Here is a 22,815-nt window from a genome sequence, read left to right as displayed (position 1 = left end):
TGCATAAGGTGCCCTCGCCCCTCCTCCCGTTCATGTGGCACGCTTACCCACCCTGTTATCAGGCGGGAAGCCCGCGGGCGCCTCTAATGGGCCCATTACAGGCGTGTAACAGCGTCGGGGGGTCGGCATGAATATTTAGCAGCTTGTTGTGGATGAGGGAAGAATAATTGCCCTCAATGCTGGTAGTGAGCAGAGTGAAGAGAGCAGAAAAAAAATAATGGTAATGTCAGGGGAGTCTAATGTTGCTGCAATGTTTGGATATATTTTGCTTTAACATTTTTTTTAATTTTTTTTTATTGCTGAGCTGGTCCCGATCATAAAATTATGCAGCACAATCTGTTCCAAATAATTTTGCTGACTCGCAGCGGCGGACCCTTGCGAGTCCAGGAACCTCATTTTGAGTAGCCACCTTAAAAACAAGCACAAGTTGCAAAAACGGCCCAAATTTCATGGCCTCCTTTATCTCTTACCGCATTCCAAACGAGAACGATTTATTGCGATGCTATGTGCTGGAAACATGAGAAAGAAAGAAGAAAAAAAAAACTAAAAATGTAAGCAAGTGGAGCGCGCGGCAGCTGTTTATAGCAACATTAGTCAGAGCGAAGCAGCTCGCTTCCCCTCTCGGTGACAAACACTCCATTAGGCTGCACAGCGTGGAAGGTAGCTAAGGCGCGCTCTTTCGCGTTGTTGGACTCCATTTGGACCAAGTTTTAATGATCTTACATCTTATTATATGCCAGGAGGCCACAGATAATCTGCTTGAATGATGATGCATCAATTTGCAAACAATAGATAAACTAGGAGCAAAAAATTGTGACTTTCCCAAAGTTGTTTTTATTTTTTTAAACCTCATTGAATCGGATGACCTTCTAGCATTTATAGCACTTATTGAAGTAAAGTAATACCACGCACTCGTTTCCTGAATTCCAAATGTCTTTCCGCCGAAGCCGCCGTCTATCCTGCGTTTCCCGAGAGTAGAAACACAAAGCTAATCCAAAGATTCTCCTCGTCATTTCCACTCTTCCCTCATAAACAGCCTGCTCAATATTAATAGTCTCCACTTGCGTTCTTTTCCTCCCTCTCGTATCCTTGGCTGCCACTTGTCTGGCACCTGATCAGCATCCAATTACGAGTTCATATCAAAACATTCACTATATGTGTGTGTGTGCTTGCTATTTTTGGGCGGAAGAGTTGTTTTTCCCCTCTCGATTTTTCTTCTTTCTCCATATTCACGTGGTGAAACTCGTGTGTGGGACGCATCAGTCACTTTGCCCAAATAAAGCCTAGAAATGCAAAAACCAAACTGTAAAAATCCTAATTGGGTTTTGTCTTATTCATGTGAATCCTCCTGTTTTATGTCCTTTCTACCACAGTTCTGGTCCAAATACTTTCGGCCCTAATGCTGTCATAGATTTTCCCAATGTGCATTTGTGCGTGTAGAATCGGGTTTCCTGGTGTCGTGTGTCCGCTAATAGTTTGCAGAGGCTGCAGACGAAACGACCGTGCGGTCACTCAGACTCTGGCCTCCCTTCTCGGGTTGCTGCTTTTTTCATCCCGGCGACGCCATTAGCGTGACTTTCTCGGAGACCGGGAAGCTCTGAAATCGAGTATGGCGGTGTCGTCGACGGTCCGACGGGACTTCCTCGTCCCTCGAGCGAGCCTCGTCTCGATGTCAGCCGTGGAAACCCTCCGGTCCAATATGCAATCTCTCCACAGGAAATTTCTGTCACTCCTTTATAACCTTTTCCACATGCCGGCTGCCACGTTAGACTCTGACCCCCCCCCCCCCCCCCCCCATTTTTCACCTTCTCTCCATGACGTGCATGCACTCATGGTTGACAATGAGGCGCTCTGAAGTGGCCACGCTATCCCTAAGCGCAAGCTGTCAACTCAGAAAAAAAAAAAACATTCCCTCCTCCGTGCTCCTCCACCTTTTCTCTGCGCAGTCACGCAGAGCAGCATGAACGTTGAATTTGCTCTCCTCTGGCCCAGATGGCATCCATTCCCAGCATTCCCAACATTCCTAATCACTGCATTTCGCTGAAGCCACTCGAGCTTCTCCAAGGCCAAAATGCACAAATTGTCCACTTGAAGATGTATTTAACGTCACGCCCGCTCAGGCTAAAATAAATCTGACATACAAATGCATTATTCATAGTCGTGCAGTAGAAGGTTGACTGGAGGGCAGCTGAACTTGCAGGTCCTCTTAGACCTCCCCAAGACCCCCCCCCCACCCCCTTCCTTGGCCAAGCCGTGACTCACACGATGGAGTTGAATCTTCGCAGATATTGTTCATAACGTTGCGGACAGTACGGCTCCACAAATACGGGGGCCGCTTGACATTTCAATTATTGCTGGCCCACGTGAGCACATAATGCGTACCCGAGACATTTTGAAGGCCGTAAAGTAAACTGAAGGCTTACGGGAGCCTTCAGTGACTCTAATCTTTCAATGCTGGCGGAAATGTTGTGCGTGGGGAAGACGGTTCCACTTGAACTTCATTGTTATAATTGTGTAAAACAATGAAATGAATAATTTAATAAAATTATATTTAAAAAATATTTTTGAATTATACAATTGAAAAATACATTCACAACTATGTAACAATTCAATGAAATAAATTACTAGAATGAAAAATGTAGAATAAATTAATGTGCGTACAACATTGACTTGAAAAAAATGAATACTTAAGTTGAAAATAACGTGCAATTAAATTAAAAAAATGTCATACATTAAATACAAACATGTACATGACACTTAATGACTAAATGCTGAAATACAAATCGAAATAAATCATTAAAATGCACAATAAATGTGAGGCAGCCGATGGATCAATCATGATGATGCTCCGCCCCCAACTATTTGTTTAAAAAACAAAAGTATTCTAGCAAGTGTAATTGAGTGTCTGCGTACATATTTCTGTACATAACGCAAATGATTTTCCTCCCCTCCCCTAATGACGCCGTTTTTCTTTCTACTGACATCCAAATAGCGTTGTATTGACGCTTCTGCTGGCTTGAGCAGCGAATAAATAGGAATAATGATTTAATTTCACATGGCGGATGGGGCAAATGAGAAGAACGAGAGGGGAACGATCCTTCAGAGTGTCGTTTGTTAGCTGAGGACATTAATTAAAATATGGAGGCACCCGGGATGTAATGGTCATTACACGCTACAAGGCTCTTTTGTTGCTCTGTGTAGCGTTTCGGGTAAAAAAACAAAAACATTTATTTTCACCTGTCATGGAAGAAGAATGGAGAAATAAGACAGAAATGGTACTTTATACATTGTAAAAAAGCTCCATTATTCTGTTAGTTCTTCTTCACGTGTGTCTGTCTGCATTATACTGCCCCCAAGTGGCCAAGGCATGCATAACAGTAGGAGCAGTGCGATGTCTGTTGAATTGAAGCAAAAGTAATTTGGCCAAAAAGACTTTTCCCATAGAAAACTTAATTTATTACCTTTTCTAAATGTATTTCCATTCAGTTCAAGCATGTTGAAGAACAAATTAAAAAGAAATCTTAACCTAAGGTGCTTAAATCTAAAATAGCACACATAAGTGTTCATCTATCCTGTCAGCCAGGGTGTCAAACTGTTCAATAGTTCTGACGTAAGAGCAAGCGTCACCCTCATCGATCAATCAGTCTATCAAATAATCAATCAAGGGTCAGACTGAGCCCTTCAAGATTACTGTTTACTTGCATTCAAAAGTAAGATTGCTTTACAATATTACAGTCTATGGCAAGTCATAAGTTACTTATTATGTTTAAGTTACTTTTTATCATTCCTCAGTGGGGGGTGCGCACAAAAGCAAAAGCCAATTTAGGCTAAAAAAAAAAAACCACGTCTGGTCCATTTTGCCGCATGCCTGAAAATCCGAGACAAATACTTAAATGGTTGTCCTTCGTCGTAATGACTGAGTTTCATTTTACCCCTCAAGAGAACCGAAAAGTAGAAAAAAAATGACAGAAGTGATTTTCTCCGACGTATACTTTGGATGTCATGGTGTCGCGAGGGAGAGAGGGAGGGGGGATACAACCACAATGGATGAGCACATAAAAGGTTGAGCTGACAAATCATGGAGGAGAACAGTCAAGCGAGCAACCACCACGAAAGCCAGCAGACAGACAGAGCGAGAGAGAGAGAGAGAGAGAAAAAGAGAGAGAGAGAGGGAGGGAGAAAGGCAAGAGGAAGCCAATACAGTCGGAGAACTCCAGCAGTGAGGATGAGGACGTGGGAGTGATGGAACCACACTGAAGAAGAACCTCCTTTTTAACCCCCCAATCGGGTTGGATGTGAAGAAAAAGGGGGAGCCCGGCTGGTCAAGACGAACCAAAGTGTGGATGAAAGCGCATTCATCTCCACGTCTCTCCATGGAGGAATCTCGGGAGGCTTCCCCGCACCGTTGGGGCGCATCCAGCGGCTGCGCGTCGTAGCTCGCTGGGGATTTGTTGGAATTTCTTTGGAAGAGCAATAACGCTGCAAACCCCTCTGGCGAGCTTCTGCAATAAGTGGCTCGGGAAGAAAAGCAATACGTTCTCCTCAAACAAACACACTCCCGCCGGTGCGCCATGAAGCAAGAGGAGGCGTCAAAGTTCAGGAGAAGCCGCTTCTCCTCACTCGAATGCTGGACCAACCGAGAGATGAGAGATTAAAATTGACCATCATGAGATTAATCAGATCGATGGTGATTTTTGGATGATTCGGACTCCGGACGCCACATGAGCACTGTGATTTCTAATGTTCTGTAGTCATGTGTGGACTTTGCGCTGAAGTGCTGCGGACATGAGAGATACAAAAGAGCCATATTAGCTTCTTTTAGTTCCTAAATCAATCGTTTTCTTGCGATTTAATTCATATTTTATTCATTTATTGCACCATGATGGAAGCGCCCACGCCGTGCTCCAAGAAGAGCCTGTCCCTCTCGTTGCCGGTGCCCCGCGAAGGACAGGCGACCCTGAAGCCTCCCCAGCACCTCTGGAGGCAGCCGCGCACCCCCATTAAGATCAAGCACCGCGGCTACTCCGACACGGACCGCCACCGACACCAGCGGCACATGGAGCGCTCGGACGCCGTGGACACCAGCGACCGGCCCGGTCTTAAGAAGTCGCGCATGTCCTGGCCCTCATCCTTCCACGGAACCACGCACGCGTCCATTGGGAATTGCGTGGCCACTCGACGGTAAGGGAGAAGGCAGTGTGTGGGGTGTGCCTCGCCAGACATCCCAATGATTGCCTGCCAAGCGTATGCGTAAAACGAGAGGAAGGGGGTGGAAGGAGAAGCGGAGAGAGAGGAGGGGGTGGGTGAACTGTTTTTTTGTGTGTGTGTGCAAATAACGCTGTTATCCGACGTGAGGTGATTTTGTGCGCGGAGGCAGCGGGACGTGTGGGTTTATTATTTTTTCTTTTTTTTTTTTTTTTTTTGGAATGCTGATGCGTAATAGTGACTTTGAGTTGTCAGGTGAGATCCGCCCACTCGAAAGAAAGCAAAAATCAGTACAGCAATATTTCAGTGGTCACAAATCCATCCTGAGCTTCTTTTTTTTTTTGTCGAAAATCACCCGTCATGAGTTTTTGTGGTCTTTGCGAAATGCCCTTATATGCCACATGATGTCGCCAAAGCCTTGTCTCGTTAGGAAAGTAGTACAGCAGGTTTCAAGGAAGTATGTTGAAGTGCTACATCTTTAAGGATGGGTTTACGGGTCACAGTTAGCAGCATGTTTACTGTTTCAACTATTAAGGAAGACAATTACACTATTTAATGGATGTTAATTACGCTTCTGTTTTGGCTAATGGTTGTGGGTTTTTTGCCTCTTAAACTGCTTTGCAGAAATCTCTGGAATATCAATCATTGGAAGCAATTTAAGTTGTGGCAGGTGTGTGCTGACTAGTTTAACTTGATCTTGAACGTGATGGATTCAGTTTGAACGGCCACATTCCAGTGATGAGAGGGTGTGCACACTTATGCAAGCAAATCCCTGTGCTTGCTTATTGTTTTCTAATTGAGTTTTGCAAGTTGTTGGCCGCATTAATGGTGAACAAACGTTTTGAATTGATTTTAAAAATCACAGAACCTAGAAGTGGGGTGTGTAGACTTTTTATAACCACTGTATCATAAGTCAGTTTGTAGTCGCCGTCAACTGCTTTGAGTGGCGTTTCCTTGCACTTTGCCGAATCGTGGGACTAATATTTCCCAGAGTTCTGAAGGGCGGCGGCGCGTGAACGTTTTTCAGCTGCGTTCCGAGCCGACCGGAACGTTCCCTCTGTTGCGGTAAATGCATGTGACTAAGTTCGGCGACGGCGCATTCACCTTTGTTTCATCAATGTGTCACACGGCGGTTAATCTCGCTTTGGAGGCGATGGGCAAAAAACGCCGCAGCAAGCCACACGACCCCACCACCCCCCAAAAAAAAAAAAGTCAGCTCACAAAACACATAGATGGTATTACGCAATGCGTGTTAATCAAGTCGATTAGATTAGCTGCATTTCATCAAGTGTGAGTCATGGAACAATGCGGTTTTTGATACGATTACTTGGCGCTCACACGACGGCAGCTCCATTTATCCTTGTGATAGCTGCAGCTGCTTCATTTTGGCCCGGTGGATGAAAACTTGTGCTTGGTAGACTGTAAAAGCTTACATCATCGCACCTTTCGGCCTCCCATTAATGTGACGCTAACCTTCAAACGTCTGCTTTTGTTCCTTTGACTTAGTCATGAATCTGTTTTGATTTCAAAAAAGAAAATTTGGTCCTCAATATAAATAAGCAATTTTTGTACCAGATGTACCGGACAGAGATGAGACATCACAGCTCCTCAGGAGTAATATTATTTCTCCTGTGCAGATGATAAAGAATATATGCATGTGTGCATAGTTATATATCTTGTTTAACTGATATACAGGAACAAATTGTGAATTTGGATTGTGGATCGAATGGTTTAAGTGGGCCAATGTATAGAAAGTGGATCATGCTCTTACACAAAACCAAATGTACTGCAACTGAGGTGTCTAGTAGGTTCAAGCATGGCTAGGATTGACCCTGACACCCCCCCCCCCCCCCCCCCCACTATGGCAATTGAAAGCAGTTATGTAGACCTCGTTGCGTAAAAAAAATAAATTCTAAGAGCTAATCTCAAAGGGTACTGTAGAAGGTTAGCTTTTCTGGAAAATAGTCATAAAAATAGCCGAGAGAAAATAGATACTTGCTGTAAAAATAGCCACGGCCTTCGTCTCCATCCTTCCAGCTTGCTCCCTCCTCAGAGCCAGCAATAACAAATTCCCGACAGGGTCCCCAAAGGGCCATTAGTGTCCATCTTCTCCGTCGTTCTTATTTGTATTTTTGCTTTTTCCCCGCAACGCCGGGATGTACCTCGCAGCAGGAGGCGGATTGATGGAAGAGGCCGATTTACATCAGGGTGGTCCTGGGGACAAGCTCCGGGGTGGTCCAATCTCCCACCCGCCGGGACCGAGCCCCCCCTGCTTTTCTCCTTCTGTAGGCGGCTCACGGTGTGAGCGATGGAGATAATTTGATTCGTACAAGCACTCTAAAGTGACTCGCTTGGCGTGTGTTTGCGTGGGTGTTTGTGCTGTAGGAATGGAAGCTGGCAGATGAGTGTTGTTGTGCTGACAGTCGGTGTGTGTGTGTGTGTGTGTGTTTACGAGTGAGCCGCACACAGGTTAGTGTCTGACCCTCATTCCGTATGGACCGCCATGCGCTTTTGTTTTATCTCTTTTTTTTTAATGCCCATATCAGAGGGAGCCCAGAGGAATTTCCGTCGCGTTTAAGCGCCGCTATTCATTCTTTTTCCACATATTACAATAAGCGTCCTCTCCGCTCATGTCCGCAGAGCGCTGGAAGCCACATGCCTCATCTTTTTATCGGGAGCGTTCTGCCCTTCATAGCTCAAGGCGAAGTGCGTTGGAGAAGCGGGCTCCGTGCAAGTCTGCTGGCACTTGTGCTTCAATGGCGCTCTGCCTTCGGGGAATGTGGTGTCATGTCGGAGATATGGCGGTAGACAGGCGGGAGATTTATTTTAAAAAAAAAAAAAGGGGGAAAAAAGGACAGTTTTGGTCTTATAATAAGATTGTATTGGTCGCCTACAGAGCAAGGAGAAAAAGGATTATACACTTTTTGTCCTTTTTAAGCTAAAATGGCATTGTAAGGAGCTCAGATTCATCAATGCTATTTAGCGTTAGCATTAAGCTAACGTACCAAAAGGCTAAGGTTCTTTTAAATTCACAAAGCGTCATTTTTAAAAAAAAAAAAATTTGGCTTGACTGGGAAATTCAACTGGGCGTGACATTACACAGCTTGAAACCTACGTTCTGAAGAATGGTTCACTAATTATATCTGGCAAACTTGTCAAGTCTGTTGACTCACTGCCACCGTACAAGCGCTTGGAACCAGAAGTGAACAAACTCCTTTTACTCAATTCACAAAAAAAAACCCGGAGATGCCTGAATACGCGTTTTGAACAATAGGAAAGGAAAATGTGGCTCACAGTGTGATTTCACCATTGATATGAGTGTCTGTCACCCCCGCAAATGTGTCTAAGGATTGTTCTGGCATTACCTCAAGAGCAAACTTGATCGAGTGAGTGCGTGTCGAGAGGAAGTTAATTGCTCCTAAATTAGTCGGCTGCTGATCGACCCGACGGACGACCTCATTGTCGCGCACAATGAAGTCCGTTCATTCACTCGGTCCGAGTCGGTCGAGACCTCATCTAGAGCTCGAGTGAATCAATCACCTTGAGAGGCACTGATGGAATAGTTTGGGACAAGGCTGAGGTGACAAACCAGAGTGACACGATAAACAAGTGTGTTTTGTTTTTGCTGGGGAGGAAATTATGTGGTTGTATAAATAATCTTTTTTAAATTCTCGGCATCTATACCAATTATATACAGCCATTCGGACCTTTGACAAAATGGCCGTCAAAATGGCACATCTTCCGCTTTCCCCTGCGGCGTCTTTTGTTTGACACTCTTGCCTGAATATGCTAATACAAGCGCATCAGTCACCGTGTCCCATGGCCGCTTTGCCGTGGGAACTTCCAAAGGGAAGCATCAATGACTGACGGCAAACATAAGTCTTTCCCCGCCATTCTGTTGCCATGGTTACTTCCTATTTTTCTGTACTTGTAGAATGGATCTCATTTCGCTCCAAAACAAAAAAAAAACCAACAGTGATGGCTTGGAAGGCACTTGACAAGCGTTTAGTTGCCTCATTCATCAACGTGTCCCAGTCGAGCGGCGTCGTAAGTTTGCCGGCTTGTAAAAGAGAATCGTAATCATTCACCCAGGATTTACAAAGCAACATCTTCTTGGTTAAAGGAGATATATGGTGTAGTTTTGTCAAAATACCTAATCGATCAAAAAAAAGATCCCGCTGCCTTGGGATGAGAGTTTAATTCGTTCTATGACCAAAGCACGTGAGTCCATTTTCCAAAAGTCCATTTTCTGTAAAATGGCCTCTTTAATCAGGGCGCCAAAGCGCTACTTGCATCCTTGACAAAGAATGAAAACGCAGCAAGTCTCTACAGTGAAGCCGCTCTTTCCCTGCCTCATGGGCCAGCTGCCATCATCATTTAGCTCATAATGAGCTACAGTTAATTAGCTCGAGCGTGGCATTTTGTTGTTGATTTATACTTTAATCGACGCTGAGGAGCACGAATCTCACTGAGAGAGTGTTCAGGAAAACCACCCCGGCAAATACAAGTCATTTGTGACCGGGCGACCATCTGTTGACGTTGCCGAGTGCACAGCGCGAATTCCCGCTTTGCGCTAATTAGCTTACGCGGGACCGGGAATTCGGCGCTCTGGCACATGGCAAGAGACGCCAGGCGCGAGCGGATTGTTTGTTGACCGGGGAGGCACACGGCTGGCGTCCAAGGTCCGTCTTTTGTGTTTGCTCTCGGTTCATTGAGCTCGCCTCGCATGGGATGCCACCCGTGACCACTGAGCTCAGCTGGTGATGCTCTTTGCAGCTGCTCATAAATCTGCTACACGCAGTCTGTCAAACTGAAAGTAAATGTTAGCCATTAGCGATAACTCTAAACTGTTCTCCGTTTTGGCTAACTTAGCAACTTTTCCGACCCCTCTAGCTAATATTCCAAAACTGAACGTAAATGTTAGCCATTAGCATCTGCGACAACTCTAAACTGTTCTCCGTTTGGCTAACTTAGGAACTTTTCCAACCCCTCTCGCTAATACTCCAAAAATAGACTAGACTCAACTGCAGTCTCTTTTCGCGGCGTTATCCGACAGAGTTACCCGAAAGACTCTCCAGAGCAGAATATATTCACCCCACCATGTCCAGACTGCAATTTCAGCCACTAATTTAACCATATCGACTGAAGCAAATTAAGAATTAGGTGACCCACAAAGGATTTATCCGGTTGTTTAATTTCACACTTGATCGGCAAGCAAGTACTCCAGAGAGCCAGCTGTTTATACACAAACAATGAAAGTCAACTTTAGTTTATGTGTCCCCTTTAATTTGATCATAATATCTCCAAAGCTTTAGGTGTGAAATGGTTCCACTCGCATTGATTTGATGTTGTAAAGTCAGTTCAGGATCCCCGGGAAGTCATGTTTTTTTTCTTTTATATTGCTGGAGAAGCGTGAAAGGAAGCAAAAGCATTCACAAGCAAAAGCCACCTGTTCCTCCCGCCGCACAATCCTTCCTGTCGTGTTTGCTTTGGCGTAATAACGCCACCAAACTGTATTACACGCTTTCCCGTGTTCAAATCCGGTGCTCCACTTCCATCGTAATGCAACATAACTCGCCATTGTGCAACAGAACTCGCCAATAACACGCCTCGCCCGACTCCTTTTGTGCTTGAGAAAAAAAAAAAAAAGGAACTGGCTGTGATTGCTCGGGTCTTTGTGATCATTCGGAGCCCGGCGTAAATGACTTGCATCGATTGCATCATCTCTGCTTTGCTACTGTGCGCATTGTACGTCTCATCTGCTTGCCTTCCCGCTCCGGTTTTGTTCTCGGTTGCCACAACAGGGCATTAATCACATCATAGATCTATCATCTCCAGCTCGCTTGTATTAGAGAAGACATATTAGGCACTTTTTCTTTTTTTGCAATTTCAAGAAGCTCTTGAGGATAACAAATTGGAGAACGCATTACGGAACACTTGCCAGACTTTTTATGTGGCTAGCTGGATTTCGAGCTGAAATTGGCCCATTTGAGAGAGCCAGCCACACAAAACATACTGATGGGACAATGGATAGGATGGATTTCATTACTGTGACCATTAGGAGAGAAGCTCGGGTTATTGAGTTCCAAATTGTTAGTCGAATTGTATAATTGGATGAGTCATTTTTTGATGTTTTCGGGGGGAAAAAACGACCACAGTGGACCACAAGAACTCTATCATAAATTTTAATTTTAGACAATTTACATAATGCTGAATTGTCGAGGTTGTAATTTACAGTGATTGTTTGATATAATTTGGCATAAAAAGGTCATTTGCCGTCATCGCCACCTAGTGGGCTGGCATGCATATTGCAGAATTACATAGTACTTTTTGACAAGGAGTCACATTTTTATAGGGAGACACACTGGGACATCCTGACTTACATGTCTGCCTCGCAGTTCTGGGTTTGAATCCCTGGTAGGCCATTTCTGTACAGACATTGTCGCTTGTCCTTACGTAGATTTCCTTCCACATTTCAAAAACAAACAAGACGGTTGAGTTAAAAGACTCAAAGTTAGTCTAATCGTGCCCCCGTGATTGCCGTCGTACCTCTCTCCAGCTCCGCCCATGACCTAGAAGAAGATAAGCAGAAGATGGATGGATTCATGTTGTCGTGTCGACATAGCTCTTGTGTCAAATGTGTACCACCGAGGGGGAACGTCCCCCAGTGGAATGCTGCTGTCTGTCTGATTGAGGATGACAAATGCGCAGTGGAGCGCGTGCACACACACACACACAAACACACACACACACATACACTGAATAAGCGATGCGGAAAGAACAAACGGCGTACACCTGTCGAGCAGAGCGTCCTGTCACACTAATGTGAGTAATGTCATACAGAGTGACTGGTTCAAGTCACTCTCTCCAGATGCCAGATTAAAGGACGGCCGCCAATGTGCACACTTGCCGCTTATAAATCTGATGTTGTCAATTGTTTAAAAAAATATCATTCAAATGTCATACTGTAGAATTAGATTGTCATTTTGACGATAGGTACACATAGGGAATCATTGAATGTCGTGCTGTAAGATATTCTTAAATGACATAAACCAGGCGTATATGATATATTCAATTTTTGGAAGTTTCTCAGACACGTTCAGCTGTACGCACACGACTGTGGATGTCGCCTCCCAAAATAAGCGTGCTGGAGTCTTCAAAGAATGAACACAGATGGTGCTGATAGTGGCAGACTTCTCACTGTGTGTCTCAGTCCAATCCAATCACACTTCAACACTTGTTCATTTGCTAACCGCTATGTGAATCAGACCTTTAGTATTTGTGCGTTTAATTACATTTATACTTACATTTAAAATAGTTCCCCATTGTTGGTGTGAGAATGAAGGCTGCGAACGCTTAACAATACAAGCTTGTTGAATTCACTTCACGTCGTGTTCTGCCTTGGCAGAGATAACCAGGGTTTGTTTTGATTGATGCTATCAGACAGGTAGTCATTTAGCATTGTGCACCTTTCGCGTTTGGGGTTTAGCGCCTCGCTTTGTTTTTCGAGTTGCATTGTTCTTTTGGAGAAGGGTAGAATTATTCGGCCAATTCTTTTCAGCAGTAATTCAATCAGGGCTAGACCTTCCTGCCTACGATATTTTGGACAATTTTATGCTAGCAGTGGTTTTGAATTGATTCGTTAGGCCAGCCAAATGTACCATCCTTGAATCTTTTAGCACGCCATGGATCAAGATTTGAATCCATTGGTGTCCTGCTTCGAGCTTGAGTGGGATTTATAATTCCTCTCTTAGCTCATCAGTACGGCACTAATTTTAGTAATTTTGTAGGCTGTAATATAGCTTGAACGATCAAAAAGTTATCCATCGGTACAAATTGGTTTGTTGTTTCTGAATTTAAACAATTTGAATACTTTGGGCTTTGGAGAACTTTGTTGTTGTTGAAGAAGTCCACCAAATATCTTATAGGCTGAACTAGAGCAGAGCTGATAAGATAGAAGATCCAACACCAGTGTTTGGATCCGTGGTTCCGTATTTTCTTCCATTTTCACCGTCCCAATGCTTTTATTCCACACGGCGTCAAGATGGAACATAACGCCGACGTTGCAGGAGATGATGTGCAAATGAGCACAAGTGGAAACGTGTAGGAGGAAATGATGATGCTGAGGAGGAGGAGGGAGGGAGGAGGAGGGGGGGAGGACGTCACAGCAGCTCGCAGCTTCATTTCAGAAGCGGTCGTCCATCCTGCGCTGGAGCATCTGGGAGCGATTGGAGCATGAAATATAAGTCAACCTTTGCTACCAAAAACATGCACCTCCTGCTCTGTTGATGTTGCTGCTGTCAAAGCAGTGAAATGTTGAGTTTGGAATTCAAAATGTCACCTCATTGCTCATTCTAATCATGCAAAGCCGGATGACAAAAGTGCAAAATTGCAGGGACACTTTTGTAAGTACACTTGGTGCGAAAAAAAAATCTGGAAAAAATAGTGCGATGGTTAACACTAAATCTGACGGTTAATTCTTTTGTCGAGGAATGCTTGCAGCTTCAGAGGGAAAATGGAAAAACAAATGGACAAAATAGTCCCGGCGAATGGAATAAAAAGCGACCACCTGCAGCCGCCACAAGAATTTTCCACGATGCACGAAAGGCGCTCAGGGCGAGTGTCGACGTGGTCGGGGGAGCGTGCCCGCATCCACGTGAGCACAACCTGTCGCTTTGTAGGTCACACACACGCTCGCGTTCACACATCAGCGCGCCGCTTTCACTGTGTCAGAGGTCAGACGGCAAAATGCACCGCCCGGAGGTCAGGGGAGCGCCTCCTCCTCTTCTTCTCTCGTCCTTCCAACAAGTCCCATTTAATTCAATTAATTTGTGTTAGATTGATTTGAAAAAATAATAATTTTATGCCTCATTACAAATTGTCGCTAATAAACACAATAATGGGAGCAAAAATAACTGTCATTAAAATAAAAAATACAGGAAGTGCCACATAAACAAACCCACACTGGTGCAAACAGAACCTTCTTGATGGAGGTAATTAACTCCCTCAGTCTGAGTTCCCTCTCGCTCTATGTGAGCGTGTGTGTGTTCATAGTGTCGTGTGTGTGATTGTGTGTCCCGAGGCTGATTGTGTGATTACTTGTGGGAAATGAGGCTTTTTCTTCTTGTGAGAGGATCAAAATTGAGTCCTCTCTCAATACATTTGGCTTCTCTTTTCATTTTTTTTCTTTCCTTTTGGCAAGGTGACAATTCAAAAGACAAACATCTTTAGATATTTCATCTTTGATGGAATATGACGTCCAAATTCTCATTTGCTGCTTTCATGCTAGCTGGTGCGCTGAGGGAAGCTGTCTGTTTTTTTTTTTTTTCTTTTTTACATATGATCTTTTTCCGTTTGACACGAGGGGCCCCCTCATGATTGGCATCATCGTTTGCCACTCAGTTGCATAAGCAACATCGACGACGGCGCACATACGAAGGCCGCCCTTTCTCTTTTTGTCAGGCTGCTATAAATAGGGCCAGAGGAGCCTGGGGGCTCTCGGTGTAATGAGATTAACACAACCAGCCTCGCTTCTCGCTGTTTCATTGAGCTTCACTTCACTTTCCAGCCTCTGGTTGCCATCCCCCCCCCCCCCCCATTTGTCCGTTCTTGACCACTTTGGAAACTGTCACCAATTAGTCGTTTTGTATGCGAACCGTTAGCACGTCAGCAGTGTTTCTCCTCAAAAGTAGTGTTCTACTTCCATTTTGTGTCCAATTGGCATATTTTCACGATTGATGTCAGCACTTGCTCCCTACAGGCTTCATCATAAATTCAGCACTGCTCGTCCGTAGACAGCTCCCATTTCTGCTACATTTCAGACTTTGCGTTGCAGGCGTCCTCGTCCATAAACTGCACGCGATGCACATTTATAATCAAAACGGCAACCCCGTGGAAGCGAAAAAGAAACAGAGCTGAGTGTGTGGGCCTGAGAAAATGACGTTTCAATCTTCTGTATGTATCACACTTATTGCAGAAAGGCAATAAAAGCATAGCACGGCGTTAAAAAAATGAAGCTTGGAGAGTGATTTCGCTATCACTCCTCGACTGATTCCCCTTTACTTGATCCTCCATTGTTATTATGGTGCCTTATCTGGAAAAGCCCTTCCTCGGGCTACAAATGGCTCTGCCGCTCCGACGCCATCTGTTGCTTAGTCATGCACTATGCGTGTGTCTTCAGGTGGACATAACCGTGGAGATTTTGGGAAGGGAGTCCAAAGTTGTTTACGTAGACATCGCCCGAGGCTGATAAAGAGCGTCGTTTGTGCATGCTGAGCAAAGCGTAGTACGCTTGGCCGGTTGTTTTTTTTTCTTTCGTGTAAAACGTTTGTCGCCACCATGCAGCTCAAGCCACTGGAGCTCGTTTCTATTCGACCATCTGTTGCTGCTGCGAATAGAGCCAGACCGAAACACTCCTGTTTGTGGAAACGAGAAAAGGCCCTTCACGTAACACTACCTGCTTGCCTTAAAGGGGAAGTGAAATGCTCTATGTGCCCCCATGAGTCCAAAGGCGTTATTTTGTTTAATATTGCAAAAGGAGAATATCATAAAACCTACTCTAGCTAGAAGAACTGAACTGTATCTCTTAGGTCACATGCTACTTTTTTAGTCACTCACAATGGCAAGCCCCCGCAACTCCCTCCAGGCAAAAAGCACCGAGGCGTAGGCAAAAGCTGAAAAAATAAAATAAAAATACACCTTTCACGATTTGATTTAAACATCTCCCTGCTTCATTTGGCCGACTCGACTTTTCCAGACGTCTTGGACAACAGACGGCGTGCGTCTGGTGCGAGGTGATGCCAAGTGGAAACAGAAGAAGCACATTTGAATTATGGAACATTTTTTTCTGGAGGGGTGGGGGGAATTCTGCTGCCTTGAAAAAAAAAAAAATAAGAAATGAGACGAAGGCCGTTTGGGGCAGCCTGGAAGTGAGTGACACAAACGAACACGACAGGCAGACTGAGTCATCGGACAAACGCGGCTCATTCGCCGGCCCGCTACGAGGATGATTTTTGAGGACAATACGCACGGACCAACCCGCTTTTACCTTGCTAACGGCCCATGACTGCCAGTTTATCTGTGTTGTTAGTCTAGTCCTACTAATGGGATTCTCCTCTCTATTAACTCTTATGGGAATTGTACTCTAATAGTGGAGTGCAGTTATGCTAATTGCTACATTTCATCTCCGGGGAGGCCAGGAAACATTTGCAACAGGGATAGTAATTACATGGCTCTATTAATTCATGGAAGGCATAACATAAAAACAGGATCATTTAAATGGTGCTTTCATCAAAAGCTTATCAGCTTAATGTAGCAGTAGGGTAGCTATAATGCAAAAACCCCTGTGACCCCTGCAGAGGAGCGTTATGTTTTTTTTAAGCTCATTTTTTTTATGTTCCTCAAATTCCTCATCTAGTGATCAAGCAATTCAACAAGATTTTGTCCTTAAACCAAACAAATTGAATCCATATTGACTTCATTTTAGCAGTTAATGAACATTAGCGTTAGCATCATGTTTTAGCACGTAGCTATGAGGCAGCTAGCATACATTTTGGACACGATGAACCACAGGGTTAAAATAAACGTGTTGAATATAAAAATGTTTACAGATGTATTGTTTGCGTGCTGTCGATGGGATCGATGATGGACAACGCAGCCAAGTAAACAAGTCAGGAATTTCCTTGCCTGTACTTCGCTCACATAGCTAACAAATGAAAGGACAGTTTAAGCGTGACGTTTTAAATGGACCAGTTTCGCTGTCAAATCAACCTTGAACGCTTCTTCACTCAGCTGCATGCTGGGCAAGGCTTATTTGCTCGCCGCGTTACATCACCGCTCTTAATTACCCGTTCTTGCCGAGTAATGGTCGGCCCGCCGTCATTGTATAGCGTATGATGCAAAGGCTGCTTATTAGTGGGCGTTTTGCTTGTTGATTGGACTCAATGTGCCATGAATTCATATTAGGAAAGAGGATACGGAGAGACTGGATAGATGGATGGATGGTTTTGTTACTTTGTAATTAATTTCAAAATGTACACCACAAGATACAGTAGATACTATACGGCTAGGTAGATTTGCTAAGATAGGGATATAGTTACATTTGTTACATTCTGGTAGCAGTTAAATATAGATAAATACTGTCATCTATTGCTAATTAGCGGCTAGCATGTGAGATATATTTGATTTATTGATTGATTAATTGTAGATTTTTTTTCTAACTTGTTTCACACAAAAAAAAAAAATGTATTTGAATTGTAATATAAATTTAAAAAAACCCAATACATTTCATCCCATATCAACACACTGTGCTGCCAGTCCAAAAAAAGTGGTTACGTTAATTAGGTAGCCACTAGCTGGACTTTTTACATTGTGTAAAACAAATCTACAATAGTTAGCTTGTAGATGCTAACTAGCTTGTTGCAGTGTAGTAAACGATAACATCTAAAATAGATTAGAATCTGGCTAGTAAGTGATGTAGAAATACTTTCTATTGGTAGTTCTTTTTTTTAATTGTAATATACAAAATTTGGAGTTCGCTCATTGAATGTTCACTAGCTAGCCTGCTAGCAAAATAGCCCAATCGTTAGATTTGTACCATAGTAAAGATTATAAAGTGAATACGTAGGGAACCATATACAGTAGTTAGCTAGTTCCCTGCTGCCTTTCTAGTTAGCTACGTGGCAGTAAATGATAAAAATCTACAGGAGATTGAAATCGAGCAAGCCAGATAGCTTTATTCCATTGGCGGAACCTCGAAATAGATGAGGGGGAACGGAGTCACAGCGACACGGCGGTAGCTGTAGATGAGTCACACTCGTCTTTCTCGTTGCGTTTTTTTATGTTTTCTTTTCTCAGTGTGTATGAAAAGAAAAGCCTGCAGAGAGGGAGTCACCATCTACTAAAAATACACGCGTGCTTGTGTGGGCCTGTCGGCTGAGGGAGGGAGGGAGGCCGGAGTGGCGGTCCACCTTCCGTCAACTCGTTTGCTTCACGCATGGACACACCGCTGGCTGTAATTGGCTTGCTAAAAAGTGCTCTTCCGCTTTCGATGAAAACCGGCTCAAAATACGCCTCATTAAATTCAGCAGGATGCCGCCTGGATATTCTCCTCCGTCCATTCGTACCCGGACAAAGTCCATTTAACATCAAAAGCCTCCGGACGAGGCACTCACAAGCGTTTGTGTAGCTCAGCTACTCATTTGTCTGCGAGTGGCGGGAAACTACAAAGGCGTGTCAGACAATCCATCTGTTTCGGAGATGAGGAGGAGGAAAACGTTCTGAAGGAGGTTGCTCATTAAACCAAGAGCGGCTCTTCTTTGGAATTCCGATTGGCGGGTGTAAACACAGCAAGGTGTGGGGAATCACGATTCCCAAATGGCCTTTGGGAATTGAGATGTGAGTGTTAATTGAAAAAAAAACGATTCAGTTAAAGGTTAGACCGCGCTAGCAACCGATACGGTGCTCCCCTGCGAAGCTGCAGTGAGGGAAACGGACATTCGCAAGATGCGCTCAGGTAGCGGGGGCCTTGACATTTTAAAGTGCACGCGACAGCTGCGGTGCTGAAAAGCCAAGTAACCATTTGACCTTTTTGACGCCGGCTACACTGATGAACGGTTTGGTATTGTTCAGAATGCGTACCTGAATCTCTCAACTGTGTTTGAAAATACTTTTAGTGAATAGTTAAGAAGACATCTCGGTTCCTTTTGGAAAGCTTTACAATTTCCTACCCTGGGAGTCGCTAGTGAATGCAGCAAACATGGAAATGGCCAATTTCTGGGTTTTATTCGAGCATCCCCTCCCCCAGATCTTCATTTTCCATATCAGTCAGCAGTGTATCTCGAAGCCATCTGTCACCACGACCTGGCAACCCGACTCCCATCGAAAGGCCACGTTGGCAGTCGCTCTTAAAGCGCCGCCGCTCGGGGCAAGTCGGACTCAGATAGAGCCGCGGATCCAAGCGCTAAACGCTACCGTGGCGATTCGGCGGTGACAAACACAAAGCACTTAATAAAGGAGTCAGGCGCGTCGTGGGCTGACCTTTTCCATCATTCCCGGCGAATGTCGCCGGGAAGTGGATGTCTGTCGCCAGCAGCGTGACGGCTGAGAGTGACTGTGAACTCGTGTTTTATTACGCAGCTTACATCTGAGACATTGTTAATCCTTCATAGGTGACAAAAAAAGGACAAAACAGCAGAAAGTCACATCAATCATTTTAATATAAAAAAATATTACTGTTGGGCCTTTTTTAATATAAATGTTGCCAGCCAGAGTATGGTGAGCTAGTGATTTGCATCACAGTCAAGAGGTTCTGGGTTTGAATCTTGGTAGATGGATCTGTGGACATGTGTGGGAGTTTTATATGCTTGCTGAATCATGATTTTCTTTTTTTTTTAATCAGAGACACAAGATATCTGAAGGACTGTTTGGCCTTGGCCTGCTTATCTTTGTAACGGCGGATTTTTTGGATAGAACTCGTGTATTGAATCGCATCTGTGGAAGATAATATTTGAGGCAGTGCAAAGACTCGAATTTGGCAATATTCCCTTCGTAGCAATAATGTAGTTAGAATTTAGTAGACCGTAGAAAAGGTTGGAAGACTGTGGCTCCCCACGAGACTTTCAGGGCAATTCCCTCAAATAAAAACCAATTGTGTGTCTCATCTGGCCCGCTAAATCCAGGTTGAGTTTATCGAGCATTAATAGATTAAAAGGCTGCTAGATGGCGGCCGTCTGCCAGCAACGTTACGGATCCGGTAATCCCCTCCGGTTTAGCGCATCAAATAAATCTATTTCCCTTGGAATCGAGCAGGTGTCAGATTGTAGCCGACACCTGCGGTTCTGTAAATTCAGTGACCTGCGCTTCTGTGCTCGAGTCGCGATCCAACCAGGGGAAGGATAATGTGCCGTAATCCTTGGATATGTGAGCGGACCGCACGGCGTGCGACGCCGAGCACAACGGGCTGAGGGAGGCTGACTGTATTTATATGCAATCTGGGATAAGTTGCATTTCCTTTTATTTTAATGAGAAATAACGATTTAAGCTACAAGTGGTTTGGTCTTGGAATGAATTCAACTGCAGACACTATATGTCTCCTTGCAGGTCTAGTCTTTTTGAGTAATAAACCCTCTCTCACGCATCCAGGATCAACTTGGAGAGCTTTTTGAGCTGTTCCAAATGCTAACGCATGCTGGAACGTACTCTAATAAAATTGTCTTCTGCCAGGAAATTAACCTAAGGCGGGTCCACTAGGACCTTTGTGTTGATTGTTAGAGCTTCTGGAAGGATAGTGCTGATGCTGTTCCTGACATTAAAAAAAAAAGAATTTATTTGTCTCAACATGTCTGCATTACACTGAGGCGCTTCCTGGAACCCCCTTGCTAATGCCCCGCCCATGCCCCGCTGTTCCATCTTTGGCCTCGAGGATGCCTTCATCCTGGATCTCCAGTGGCCAGATGGCTTGGCCTCCCCCCCCCCCGGGAACTTCTGCTTCTTGTGCATTGTACTGTAAATGCCAATGTAAAATAGAGCGTGTTTCTGTCAACCCTTGTCCTCTTGTCCATTGCTTGAGAAGCACACAAAGGGCAAGCCGAGGCAAGCGGACACGAACGTGTCATTGGAGATGTGTCAGTCTCGGGCACGTTGCCGCCCAAGAGTGCCCCGGCCTGCAGAATCAAAGCGTCTCAACATGCTCAATGGCTCGCTGGCAGGATGATTCACTCGCTGTGATTATACAGTATGGTCAAGCCAATAGCAGCCCTGCCCTTACCCCCCCCCCCTGCTCCCCTTTTGCAATCTCTTTACTCCCTCTTCACTGCACTCCCCCACACTTCTAGCAATCAGCCAGGTGCTAAATGCCTGGGTGAGGCACGGCTCATGGGTAGGAGGACGGAAGGATGGATGGATGGGGGGGGATTGGCGCTTGCGCCTGAAAATAAGCATCTGTGCTTGCTTGGCAGAAGACGAAGCGGGGGCAGGAAATAACTGTCATTCTCCTCCGAGGCTGAAACGCCGCGCTGGGTGATGTACTCGGGCAGGTTAATCATTAAGTTGGTGATATGAAGAGATTGGGCGATTGGCTTGTGCAAGAAGAAGAAGAAGAAGTCCAAATCTTTTCAGGAAATCATATGCAAGAGAAAAGGCAAAAACGGCATCGTTTTTGACCCTTCTCACCAAAAGCCAGTCTTGCGTAAGCGCCGCTTTCGCTGAGAGCTCTGATTAATGGCTGCGTGTAGCGGGGCGGCAGGAGCTGACACCCTGCGAGACTTTTGGGAAAACGCTGATGTGGCGCCAGCTCGCTTCCTCATCATGAATCCTAATGAATAATCAATGGCAAGAAAAACTCCGCGTGGGGACCGGGGAGACCGGGCAGGGGTCAGCGTGGAGGGAATATGTGTTGAGGTTTAATCAAACTAATCGCTGCATCGCTTTTGAAGGTTGCTGTATTAATGACACCTAATCCACCCTCTCCTCTATCTGTGCAAAGAAAGAGAGAGGAGAGGGGGAAAAAAAGTGCTGCAGCATAACAGCATGATTTCCGCAGCTTATTTGGCACATAAGGACCCCCTGAAAGACGAGCCTACAAGTTTAAGTCGATTTGTAGGACATGTTTTCCTTGGTGGAAGTCTTAAAGCTTTTTACAAGTTCCACATCAACGATCGAATGGCGAATATGGGCTTTTACTAACATCCATTACCTCAGGCGTTGTCCAGCAGCGAGACTTAATGTGTTCTGCATCCCAGAGCCGACACTCTGCAATCTCCCTGTAAAGACGGAGCAGCTCAACCGGCACAAATCGGCGTCCTACCGAAAAGTCTCTGATCATCACTTGAAATGCTTGTCGTGCGTAAAAAAAAAAACGGCCGCTGCTTATCGCCATCTTGCGTCCGCTGTGAGTGAAAACAGCAAAGAGTGCAACATGGGGGTGTTTATTTTATTTTATTTTTTTTGTGCTCACTCTGCGGGCATGAGTCACTTAGCCAGCTTTCATCAGCTATTATGCAGGCCGGGCTCACTATTTGACACACGACGGAGTAATTGTCAGCTCTCTGCATATCACAATAGGAGCTGTCATGAGCGTGATGATTCCTGACGTTTTTCCCCTCCAAGTTGTCTTTTTTGGAAATGTGTGAGTTTTCATAAGCGGGGTGTGCACATACTGAGTAGTTCTCCTCTTGCAATCAAAGTCAGTAACATCCCAATTGATGGCTCTGAAGGTGATCCCCCGAGCGATTATCCAAAATTGTAAATCGTTACCTGTTCATGATTTGCAACAAAATTCAATTCAACAAAAGCCAATTAAGAGGATGACACAAATGCAGATAATCCGGCGTAATTAGAATCGGATTTCCCCACCAGAAAAAAAAAAATCCCTCATGTAATGGTTCTCACATTTGAATAATGTGTTACCATATTCAGCTCTTAACTTCCTCTTCAATGACGCAATGAAAAGTCCCCGCGCTGTCCAAATGCCAACACAATGTTGTGAATAACAATCGATGCGGGCTCCTTTTATTGACGTAACAAATACCAGCTCAGCTCTTTCCGTCAGTATCGTAACGCCCTTCTGGTGCAACACGTCCAAATCATGCTGCGTTCGAACATCCGGCCATG

At 44.8% G+C, this 22,815-nt stretch overlaps 1 protein-coding gene across 2 annotated transcripts in view; it reads left to right on the top strand.

Moving 5' to 3' along the window:
- The first annotated feature begins 4,198 nt into the window (after positions 1–4,198).
- Positions 4,199–22,815, top strand: part of pde4a (phosphodiesterase 4A, cAMP-specific) — a 32,540-nt gene continuing 13,923 nt past the window's right edge. The window contains exon 1 of one of the 2 annotated variants that reach the window (XM_037256748.1): positions 4,199–5,181. In XM_037256748.1, the coding sequence (XP_037112643.1) occupies positions 4,880–5,181 (302 nt within the window). In that variant the 5' untranslated portion in view covers positions 4,199–4,879. Of the gene's footprint in view, positions 5,182–22,333; position 22,815 lie in introns of those variants that run through there. The other variant, XM_037256751.1, reaches the window with a different exon arrangement.

Source organism: Syngnathus acus, chromosome 8 (assembly GCF_901709675.1).
Source record: "Syngnathus acus chromosome 8, fSynAcu1.2, whole genome shotgun sequence".
NCBI classification, from domain to species: domain Eukaryota; kingdom Metazoa; phylum Chordata; class Actinopteri; order Syngnathiformes; family Syngnathidae; genus Syngnathus; species Syngnathus acus.
Note: the sequence above shows the minus strand (reverse complement) of the source record. Positions and strands in the feature narration are given on the sequence as shown.